General features: G+C 52.9%; 1 protein-coding gene across 1 annotated transcript in view; it reads right to left on the bottom strand.

The window, feature by feature from the left end:
• The window catches only part of dtnbb (dystrobrevin, beta b), a 40,526-nt gene that overhangs the window by 6,386 nt on the left and 21,857 nt on the right, over window positions 1–12,283 (bottom strand). The window contains 5 exon segments of the mRNA XM_038729146.1: window positions 890–910; window positions 1,269–1,365; window positions 3,183–3,321; window positions 4,001–4,088; window positions 5,424–5,514. Coding sequence (XP_038585074.1) covers window positions 890–910; window positions 1,269–1,365; window positions 3,183–3,321; window positions 4,001–4,088; window positions 5,424–5,514 — 436 coding nt within the window.

Below are 12,283 nucleotides of genomic sequence, written 5' to 3' on the forward strand. Positions count from 1 at the left end.
TAACATTACATATTTGGTTATTTTAATGACATACTGAATAGTGTTCCATGCGCAAGTCTTCTGATAGAGAGAAAAAAATACTTAAATCCAATTAATCTCTACAACAACAAAGCCAATTCTGGATCAACTGCAGTTCAATGGAAGATGCCGTATTGCAGTCACAGATTGCAGCTTTGGGGAGAGATGACCTTTTTGCTTCTAAAAATGACTTTTATTAAAACAAACACAGACACAGATGTGATCAAAAGAACTTAATCCTTACAGGGAGAACAAACAAAAACAACACTGTAAAGGCAAGAAAACCTATGGAAATCCTATTCCGGCTGGCTATAGTCTGTGTCTCTATACTGCACCGTTACTTCATTGAGGGGGTAATGAGAACCGTGTGTGTGGAGAGTGGCTTGGGCCTGTGCTGAGATGAGAGATATATCTCACAGAGAAAGGATCTCTGTGTGTCTCTGGGACTGGTGCAAGCCCAGTTCGATGGCTCGGAGCCAGGCAGCAGATGGCCGGCCAGACTGCAGTCACATTAGAAGGGAGGTTGTTAGCGCCGATGAAAGGAACAGGTCTCTGACATTCGGGCTAAGAAAAACACAGTTCTCTGAACTTGTTTGGACCAAGGACCTGAGAAAACAGATTTGAAAGGTTGTGTTGCAGTCTGTAGCTTTAGCTCCCCAATAGTGCTAGCAAGGAGTGGAGTAAGACTAGATTAGTGTAAACCAATTAGATAGTGGAATTCTATTATGTTTCCTAACATCCTTCTTAAAATCTATTATAAAAACTTCCTTCAATCACATCTGTGTGAAACGGGGAGTATAGAAGCATTTAACTAAGTGCTGAGACTAGAGCCAGGTATTGAGCCTTGCAAACTGAATTAAGGGCAACTTACAGCCTGCTTCTGCTCCTCATCCTATCAGCCAGCAAAGGTAAGCAGTGAGAGAGCAAGAAGAGTGAGAGCAACAGAATTAAAGCAGCAGAAGAAGAAAAAGAAGAAGAAAGGGATTTTCTGCATGCACCAGATGGCACTTTAACAAAACTTAAAATCACTGTAATGTCTATGGTTTTAACATCTTATTTCATCAAACATGCCACCAAGCTTAATCATGTAAACTAGATTAGCACTAACATAACCTGTAAAATGCTAAATACATTTTAAATGCAGATTTAGGACAATGGGTACGTGTTTTATGCACCATTGAAGGATATTAGTAATGATTAAGAAGCTTTCTATCACACATACATCTTCTAGAAACAGGTAATTTTCTTACCTTTAGCAGCCTCATGAGTCCCTCCAGCTGCACCATCAGCTCCCGTCTGCTCTCCTGCAGGGCTGACATGCGCCTTTCCAGCTCGTCTTTCCTGTGTCTGCAGCAGAAGGAAGAGTTTGGGGATACATTGCAAAACAAGGCAGGATGAGCTACCTCCGATTTGACCATAATAAAACATAACAAAAAAATGCATGATAGTGTTCACAAATAGCTTGTGTATTTTACGAGCCTTGATTTTTTGGGGGGGAGTCCATTTTGGGGATACAAGTTTGCAAATGTTGGGATCTGGCCCTCAAGCCAATTTTATAAAGGCCCCTACATGTTTCATTTACTGTTGAATCTGACCCAAAAATGATTATTTTGTTAGTCTTTTTCCACAGTGAGTTTTCTCCAGTCTTTATTTTATTTATTTAGTTTTGTTCTTCAGTATTGCAGCATAGGAATTGTCTTCCTTTCCATATTTAACAGTCACAGGCTGCAACATCATACTGAAACAACACCATAATGCCTCTTTATGAACAAGAAATGTTGATCTGGGGCACTGCCAGTTCCAAGAAAGGCGTACAATTGATTTTTTATTAATTTATTGCAACTAATACTCTAATACCAATACTGGGGTGTGATGGAGAAATGGATAAGACTATGCCTTTGGTGTGAGAGACCCCGGTTCAATCCCCCACTGTGACCCATCCACCACTGTGTCCCTGAGCAAGACACTTAACCCCTAGTTGTTCCAGAGGCGTGTGACCTCTGACATATATAGCAATTGTAAGTTGCTTTGGATAAAAGCGCCAGCTAAATGAATAAAAATGTTTAAAAAAAGTAAAATATAATACTCAAGCTGCTATTCTCTAGGATCAATCCCCGAGCACATTGTGGCCCCCAGGTTATTTGAGTTTGTTAAATAATCTGTTAAATATCTGGCCATCTGCTTCAGGTGAGGACTCTTGCTTATTATTACCCTCTGGTGTTCACTATGTGAAACTGCATTCTGAAAAAGCCTCAAAGAACAGTCGCAATCATCTGTCTATTTAGACTGAGAAATCTGCAGAGTGTAAACACCTCTGCTCTGTTCTGTATCCCTGGGCGGAATAAAGGCAATATCAGAGCTGTTCAGCCAGTCTCCAAACAGTGCGAGTACAGTCTGCGATAAATTATTACTACTTGATAATACTCTAGTCTAAAACCCGACACAAACACAAACAGCCACAGTGAGCTGAAAATGCCGTAAGACATATTTGCAGTGCTAAATAAGTGCTAAAAAAAACAGATGGAATAAATATATCCACCAGTGATATAAACCAATTATTTTACAGTTTAACTACTCTTTTAAAAAAAATACATACCGTACTATATAATAATTCCTGTACATACAACAATTCCCTAACATGACAAAGAGTGACTGTGTGGGTGGTGAAGCTGAGACAATATAATTTAAATTCATCTCTAGTTCTGCTATAACTGTATATACTTAACCAGCATCGAAGGGTAGCCACTAATTTATGTTCTAAAACATTAAAAGATTATAAAAGTCCAATCTTTGTCATTGCTGTTGACCATAAACCTTACTGCTGATGCATTATATAGGCCAGACCAGACCAACAATGAGTCATTCAGGGCAACAAATGCTGTGATGTGTCCTCTTAGGGTGAGTCTTTTCCAAGAACTGAACCCAAGGGTCTCAGCGTCCTGCCAGCATGACAAATGCCCACACTTCTGCTGGTGAAGCTTATTCAAAAACACCCTCCTGAATTAGCAAGACATTATTTCTACTTGAAGAATGAGTCCAGCCTACATAAATACAACACCCCTGAAATGGTTTTACTACTTCATTTCTGTAATATATGGTTCTTTCTTTCTCCTGTTAGGAAGAAGATGCTCTTTTATATGGTGTGGTGGTAGCAGGGATGATACCTGAGGAGCCGCAGTTCAGTGAGAAGTGTGGGGTTCTGCTGGGCTTTTTCTGGGGTCGGCTGAGAGGCCTGCTCGTGCTCCAAACGCAGCCGCTGGATCTCCTGGAGGATCTCCCTGAATTAGTTAGTCAATCAGTTAACTTAACAGCATTGGTGATAGAAATGTTAAGATTGTTCACTTAAGTTGTAAAACTTAAGATGTAATGATATTGTTTACTTCCATATATATTTATTTTGGATTATTATTTTAACATGTAAGCATGTAGCTGGTTGAGGCAGAGCTAATTTTTAAGGAACAGTTCGACATTTAGGAAAACATGCCTCTTAATTTCTTTATTTAGAGTTTAGAGACTAGGAATTTACAGGAAGATAAACCTCCATGAACAACAACTTGTTGTTATAACGCTTCAATTTTAGTTTGGAATAAACAAACAAGATATTACATTTTAATTATTATGTGTTAGATGGACAGATTTTGTTACTTCTGGACAGAGCCAGAGTAGCAGTTTCACCGAACAATTACCTAATCAACTGCTTGCGTTAGCCATATATTTACATATATGAGAGTGATATCAATCTTCTCATCAAACTCTTAGGCAAAATAGCATGTTTCCAAAAACTGTCTAACGATTCTGGTTTGCTTTCATTTGTAGCAGTTCATCATGTTTTATAAGCTTATCAGATGTTTTGAAATAAAGTGGCATATAAATAAAGTTAATACACAAGTAAAATACAAGTGCATAGAAACTTGAGTTAATTGAACTAATGATTCCAACCAGCCAGCCAACAATTAGTAAAAAAAAAAAAGATAAATTGTACCTGTTTTGTTCTCCAGCTCTGCAATCAGCTGCCTCTGTTGCTTGTTGGCATCGAAGTTGAAACTCAGATCTGATGGAGGACATTGTTGCTGAAAAACAAAATTATTATAGAATGGTATTAACAACAGTGGGAGAACAAAAGTCAAACAGCAGCAGGTACCTTCTGACCACCATGGGCAGTATTGATTCTCTGCTGGAGACTTATTATGTTTCTTCATAAACAGACCACAGCTTTTCTTTATCCCTTCGTATACAAGTCTGGCTGCAAAGTGCACATCCAAATTAACACAAAGTAACGCAACATGCACAGTTCCTACCTTAGAAATTAGTATAATAGTTTGGATTGTTTCACATGAAACATTTTTAATTCTCTTTTCATCTGTGCCTTTCTCATTGGTTTGAAATGGGCGGGGCTCTGTTAGAAAAAGGTGATCTCACATACTTCCATGCACCAATTAGGAATTAGCAACATTTGAATCAGAATCTAGTAGAGTTCCATTCTGAATTCCCATCAAATTTTCAAAGAAATCATGTTGTGTCCATCATTTGGAATGGCGAATGGCTCTAAATACTACAGTACCCATGAGCCTCAGTTGCCTTTGCCATGGAGTAGAATCCAGTGAAAGCCGCAAATCAGAGCGGTAGTAAATTCAAAACACTTCTTTGTCGCGATTGTTATGAAAATGCAACACCATAGTTGTTTAATTCAACCAAAGTTGATCCCAAGATTAAAAGTGTATTTATTTAAGATGCAGATTATGAAATCAGTTTTCTCAACAACATCATCCTTCGCTTTCACCAGCAGCAAGTGACAAAGGTTTAAGCTTTGTTTTGCCGAAATGCACCTTTAGCGGTGTATTCACCTTTTCCCTGAATATGTACACACGGTTGTACTTTTTTATGTATATTCTAACACAGTTGTTAATATTTGGACCTGGGAGAGTCATGCCAATCTAAGCCGTAGAAGACATCCAACTGTGAATCACATAACTCAAAAATGAATAGAACCAGGGGCACCCTAAAATAGCTCCTCCCACTATGCAACTCTAGAACAGTTGGTGGGTTGTTGGTAATCTAAGAAAATAAAAGGTGTTGTTTTAAGTCATGAATATTTATTATTATGGAGAAATACTTAGATTTGAAGCTTAAGTTTTCAAGGGCTTTAAATTTACTGGCAGTAGCGGGATTCAGACTACCTACCCATGTGTGAGGGATCACAGGAAAAATGCATGCATGCAATTTTATCTCATTGATATCAACCTCACTGAGGCTCTTTAACTACACTTGAGTAGTCTTTACACTGCAGCTTCAACATTTAAGTTCTCTGGGCCACAATGAGACGCCTAAATAATAACTTGTCAAAGCATTAAATGTGAAATGCAGGTTGACGGGAGCCAACCATGGGGCTTCCTGCAGACACTCACTGTGGAATTGCCCGCCTCGGCTGCCAGGCGGGCAGCATAGCGAGCGATGAGGCGGTGCTCTTCATCTAGCCGGCTGGGACTCTCCAAGACACTGCCCAAAGTCAGAGACAGAGAAATACATCACACACACCACACACACACACACACACACACACACACACACATATACAGCAACAATGACACTAATGTGAAAAGCTCTATGTAAGTAGAAGGGAAAGTTAGTACAAAGTGATTATGTAAAACAATTTGCATGAAAATAAAACTTTATAATTGATGTGACCTTCACATATGACAGTTTGACTCCAGAGTTGATAGACAGTCTTAGATAATTGGTCATAACAGAGATATATAACTGAGATGAATAAGAGAGAATACAGCATGCCAAATGCATTTGTGACAGTGCCAATGTCCGTTCTGCCCATTTCATCACTGACTGGAAATGTCAAATAAGGCATAAGTCTTTAAATGATAATGGGCGTGGCATATGGCGTGGACAGATGACAGGACATATGCTGTCCTTTCTCGGCAGGCAGTCTGCAATGAAGAGTGAAGGAGAGCGGAAATGGTGCTGGGAACTATGACTGGCGTGAGCAAGATTAAGACCATTAAACCCAATCTGGCTTCAAACACTGCTGCATCAACAACCACAGTTACGGGGTGTGGTGTGGACGAGAGGACCCAATGCAGCGTTCAGAGGGAAGGAGGTTATTGGGGGAAAAAAGGGTGAGAGGGACTGGAGTGGAGGGAGAGTTGGACGTCGGGGAAGTACTGGCACGGGGAACCAAGGAGAACGGGGGCCAGGGAGCCGGGAACACGGGCCAAGGAAGCGAGGAGAGGCAGGGGAACAGGGAGGACGCCGAGAGGGAGGTCCGAAGGGAGTGGGCCAGGAGAGCCCAGCCGAGCGGAGGACGAGGGTGAGTGTACCTGGGAGGGAAACAAACAGAGAGAAAGGTTAGGGGGAGACAAAGACAAGGACAGGGTAAGTTTGAAAAAACAAGAAACGAGGAAGCCTGAACACAGGAGGGCACCAGGTATGGAGCAACGACGATCAAGCCAGGATGGTGTGGAGAACGGGGTGAAATACAGGCTGGGATGAGGTTGATTAGGCAGGTGTGGCAGGCTGACGAGGTGGATGATGGGTTGCAGGTGCAGGTAGTTGGCTGGGCTCAGGAGCAGAGGGAGAGAGAGCACACGGGGGAGAAAACACAGAGAGGCGGGCAGAGAGAACAGGAAACGAGGGAAAAAGCAGAAAAACTGATAAAAAGTAGAAAAAAAAACCAGGACACTCACGTCAGCCGGGCTGCCACCACAACAGGGCCCCTCCTCAATGGACGCCTCCCGGCGGCCTTCCTATAGGACAGGGGGTTGGCAGGTGGACACGGGGGGGAAGATGTACTGGGGTCCGGCTGACGGGGGTCCAGGGTCCAAAACCAAACTGGGAGTTCAGGGAGGCTAAGGACAGGGAAGAGTTAGGGGAACAGGCAGGGCAGAACTGAAAATCAGGGCTAGACAGGGTGCCAGAGGGTAGCGCTGGGGGACCAGGGGGTTCAGACAGGGTGCCAGAGGGCGGAGCGGGGGACCAGGGGGTTCAGACGGGGTGCCAGAGGGCGGAGCTGGGGAACCAGGGGGTTAGGGCGGACGTCCCGAGGGCGGAACAGAGGGACCAAGGGGTTCGGGCGGGCGTCCCGAGGGCGGAACAGAGGGACCAAGGGGTCGGGCGGGCGTCCCGAGGGCGGAACAGAGGGACCAAGGGGTTCGGGCGGGCGTCCCGAGGGCGGAACGAGGGACCAAGGGGTTCGGGCGGGCGTCCGAGGGCGGAACAGAGGGACCAAGGGGTTGGGCGGGCGTCCGAGGGCGGAAACAGGGGGACAAGGGGTTGGGCGGAACAGGGGGACCAAGGGGTTCGGGCGGAAAGGGGGACCAAGGGGTCGGGCGGACGTCCCGAGGGCGGAACAGAGGGACCAAGGGGTTCGGGCGGGCGTCCCGAGGGCGGAACAGAGGGACCAAGGGGTCCGGGCGGACGTCCCGAGGGCGACGAAACAGAGGGACCAAGGGGTTCAGGGGGGTCAGGTTGGTCCGACGGGCAGCCCGAGGGCGGACAGGGGGAGCCAGGAAGTTCAGGGGAGCAGGGTTGGTCCGACAGGCAGCCGAGGGCGGACAGGGGGAGCCCGGAAGTTCAGGGGAGCAGGGTTGGTCCGACGGGCAGCCCGAGGGGGGACAGGGGGAGCCAGGAAGTTCAGGGGGGCAAGTCGAATGCAGAGCAGGAGAGCAGGAGGGTCCGGCGGGACAGGGGAGCCCGAGGGCAGACCAGGGGAGCCAGGAGGGTCCGGCGGGACAGGGGACCAGAGGGCAGACCAGGGGAGCCAGGAGGGTCCGGCGGGCGGCCGAGGGCGGACCAGGGGAGCCAGAGGGCGGACCAGGGAAGCCAGGGGGGTCGGCGGGCGGCCCGAGGGCGGGCCAGGGGGGCCCGGCGGGCGGCCCGAGGGCGGACCAGGGGGCCGGCGGGCGGCCCGAGGGCGGACCAGGGGAGCCAGAGGGCGGACCAGGGAAGCCAGGGGGGCCGGCGGACCAGGGGAGCCAGGAGGGTCCGGCGGACAGGAGGGTACGGCGGGCGGCCGGGGGCGGACCAGGGGAGCCAGAGGGCGGACCAGGGGAGCCAGGAGGGTCGGCGGGCGGCCCGAGGGCGGACCAGGGGAGCCAGGAGGGTACGGCGGGCGGCCCAGAGGGCGGACCAGGGGAGCCAGGAGGGTCCGGCGGGCGGCCGAGGGCGGACCAGGGGAGCCAGAGGGCGGACCAGGGGAGCCAGGAGGGTCCGGCGGGCGGCCCGAGGGGGACCAGGGGAGCAGGAGGGTCCGGCGGGCGGCCCGAGGGCGGACCAGGGGAGCCAGGAGGGTCCGGGGGCGGCGAGGGCGGACCAGGGGAGCCAGAGGGCGGACAGGGGAGCAGGAGGGTCGGCGGGCGGCCCGAGGGCGGACCAGGAAGCCAGAGGGCGGACCAGGGGAGCCAGGAGGGTCCGGCGGGCGGCCGAGGGCGGACCAGGGGAGCCAGGAGGGTCCGGCGGACCAGGGGAGCTCGGTGGGCGGCCCGAGGGCGGACCAGGGGAGCAGAGGGCGGACCAGGGGAGCCGGGAGGGTCCGCCGGGCGGCCCGAGGGCTGGGCTAAGGGACAAATGACCTCCCAGAGGCCGGGGAGCCGGGCGTGGCGACCTCTCCAGAGGCCGGGGAGGGGCAGGGAGCCGGGCGTGGCGACCTCACCAGAGGCCGGGGAGCGGGCGTGGCGACCTCACCAGAGGCCGGGGAGCCGGGCAGGGAGCCGGGCGTGTCGACCTCACCAGAGGCCGGGGAGCCGGGCAGGGAGCGGGCGTGGCGACCTCACCAGAGGCCGGGGAGCCGGGCAGGGAGCCGGGCGTGGCGACCTCACCAGAGGCCGGGGAGCCGGGCGCGGCGACCTCACCAGAGGCCGGGGAGCGGGCGCGGCGACCTCTCCAGAGGCCGGGGAGCCGGGCGCGGCGGCCGGGGAGCCGGGCGTGGCGGCCGGGGAGCAGGGCGCGGCGACCTCTCCAGAGGCCGGGGAGCGGGCGGGGAGCGGGCGTGGCGGCCGGGGAGCCGGGCGCGGCGACCTCTCCAGAGGCCGGGGAGCCAGGCGAGACAAGCCAGAGAGTTCGGGCGGGCGGCCCGAAGGGCGGGCTAGGGGGCGAGAGACCTCTCCAGAGGCCGGGGAGCAAGGCTAGGGGTGGCAGCGTGACAGCAGCGGGGGGAGTCAGGGATGGGGCTGCTGGTCCACCCGCCAACAGAACACGAGGAGCAGGGGTCGGCCGGACCACCGGCGGGACTGAAGCCGGTCCGTCCGCCAACAGAACACGAGGAGCAGGGGTCGGCCGGACCACCGGCGGGGCTAAAGCCGGTCCGTCCGCCAACAGGACACGGGGAGCAGGGGTCGGCCGGACCTCCGGCGGGGCTAAAGCCGGTCCGTCCGCCAACAGAACACGGGGAGCAGGGGTCGGCCGGACCACCGGCGGGGCTAAAGCCGGTCCGTCCGCCAACAGAACACGGGGAGCAGGGGTCGGCCGGACCACCGGCGGGGCTAAAGCCGGTCCGTCCGCCAACAGAACACGGGGAGCAGGGGTCGGCCGGACCACCGGCGGGGCTGAAGCCGGTCCGTCCGCCAACAGAACACGGGGAGCAGGGGTCGGCCGGACCACCGGCGGGGCTGAAGCCGGTCCGTCCGCCAACAGAACACGGGGAGCAGGGGTCGGCCGGACCACCGGCGGGGCTGAAGCCGGTCCGTCCGCCAACAGAACACGGGGAGCAGGGGTCGGCCGGACCACCGGCGGGGCTGAAGCCGGTCCGTCCGCCAACAGAACACGGGGAGCAGGGGTCGGCCGGGCCACCGGCGGGGCTGAAGCCGGTCCGTCCGTCAACAGAGCAAGGGGACTAGTGGCCCTAAGGGGCAAGGGATCGGGGGGGCCAGGCTGGAGGCTGGCGGCGCTAGCAGGTTGGGGATCAGGGAGAGGCTGGGGGCTAGCGGCGCTAGCAGGCTGAGGGACTGAGCCAGGCTGGGGGCTAGCGGCGCTAGCAGGCTGAGGGACTGAGCCAGGCTGGGGGCTAGCGGCGCTAGCAGGCTGAGGGACTGAGCCAGGCTGGGGGCTAGCGGCGCTAGCAGGCTGAGGGACTGAGCCAGGCTGGGGGCTAGCGGCGCTAGCAGGCTGAGGGACTGAGCCAGGCTGGGGGCTAGCGGCGCTAGCAGGCTGAAGGACTGGGCCAGGCTGGGGGCTAGCGGCGCTAGCAGGCTGAAGGACTGGGCCAGGCTGGGGGCTAGCGGCGCTAGCAGGCTGAAGGACTGGGCCAGGCTGGGGGCTAGCGGCGCTAGCAGGCTGAAGGACTGGGCCAGGCTGGGGGCTAGCGGCGCTAGCAGGCTGAAGGACTGGGCCAGGCTGGGGGCTAGCGGCGCTAGCAGGCTGAAGGACTGGGCCAGGTGGGGGCTAACTGGCTGGGGATCTAGGGAGAGTGGTGCAAATTGGCGGGAGCCGCGATGGTCACGTCTCCTCCGGAGGCCACCACGGCCCCCAGAGAAGATGGCCAGGCGGGTTCCCTCGAACTGAAGGCGGGGGTCAAGCGTGGGTGTCGGGCGAATATGGGGGACAGGCAGGCCGGGGATCTGGACCAAATTGGGGGCTCGCCGGTTGGGGATCAGGAGGGATAGGTGTGAACGGCAGAGGGCTGGAGTCAACAAAATGTCTGGCCCACTTAGGCAGCCGACGCCGCAGCCATGGCCTTACAGCTATCTCCCAGTGAGCCTGAACGTGGGCAGCTTGGCGAGACTCGAGGTCGGATGCCAACTGCCACGTAGACCACAGCTCTGCCAAGACATCCAAGAACATGTCCCTCTCCGCTTTAGAGTCTGCTGGGTCCATGGGTGGCTTGATCGTTCTGTTACGGGGTGTGGTGTGTGGACAGAGAGGACCCAAATGCAGCGTTCAGAGGGAAGGAGGTTATTGGGGGAAAAAAGGGTGAGAGGGACTGGAGTGGAGGGAGAGTTGGACGTCGGGGAAGTACTGGCACGGGGAACCAAGGAGAACGGGGGCCAGGGAGCCGGGGAACACGGGCCAAGGAAGCGAGGAGAGGCAGGGGAACAGGGAGGACGCCGAGAGGGAGGTCCGAAGGGGAGTGGGCCAGTGGATGAGCCCAGCCGAGCGGAGGACGAGGGTGAGTGTACCTGGGAGGGAAACAAACAGAGAGACAAGGTTAGGGGGAGACAAGACAAGGCACAGGGTAAGTTTGAAAAAACAAGAAACGAGGAAGCCTGAACACAGGAGTGGCACCAGGTATGGAGCAACGACGATCAAGCCAGGATGGTGTGGAGAACCGGGGTTGAAATACAGGCTGGGATGAGGTTGATTACTGGCAGGTGTGGCAGGCTGACGAGGTGGATGATGGGTTGCAGGTGCAGGTAGTTGGCTGGGCTCAGGAGCAGAGGGAGAGAGAGCACACGGGGGAGAAAACACAGAGAGGCGGGCAGAGAACAGGAAACCGAGGGAAAAAGCAGAAAAACTGATAAAAGTAGAAAAAACCAGGACACTCACCGTCAGCCGGGCTGCCACCACAACACACAGTCCCTCCAGCTTTGACTGCCCAGGCCCCAAAACACACTGCAAACCAGCCTTTTAATCAACATTTCTATTAAAATCTTATCTTTCTCAAAACAGATTTCAAAAAGCTGTCACCGTGATTGGATCATTTTAGCTGCTCCAGCTCCTACTCCGCTTGTTTCAAGGGTTTTCTCAGCCCAGTGATGATATCTTAAAATGCTCAGCGGATCTTTCGACTTGTTTCAAGATAGTGTCATCCGACTAAAAACAACATGCAGTTGATCTGCCCTGGGGAAAAAAATGACATCACTCCACCAAAATGTCAAAGCACTTGTTTTGAGGAAAATGTCAAGAAATGTCTGCTGTTAAATGGGACACTTTCTGAATAATTTCCAGTTTCCTCCACTGGCTAAAGCATAGACAGAGCCTGAGGTTTCTTCCTAAGATGAATAAGTAATACATTAACGCACACCAGGGAGCCGCTCAGGTTGGCTGAGGAAATGCTGTGACCCTGCGAGGTCTTTTGGATCTGGGCTGCATGTCTGGCTCTTCAGGCTATCAGCATGAAAGCTACTCATGTCTCTGCTTCAACAGGGAGTTTCCTGGCACCACCTGATGGTCTGTGCCAGGTTTTGGACAGAGATGCATGAACCGCCTTCAAGTCCTCCTGAACTGGCATCTTTCCCAGGTATCTTTTATTTTTGCCACCCATTGGAAGATAGCGGCATTTATTTTACTCAAACGCAATATCTCAGACACCAATGGTCCTATT

Source organism: Micropterus salmoides, unplaced genomic scaffold, assembly GCF_014851395.1.
Source record: "Micropterus salmoides isolate LMB-PRFRI ecotype aquatic unplaced genomic scaffold, ASM1485139v1 Ms_hic_scaffold_19, whole genome shotgun sequence".
NCBI lineage: Eukaryota > Metazoa > Chordata > Actinopteri > Centrarchiformes > Centrarchidae > Micropterus > Micropterus salmoides.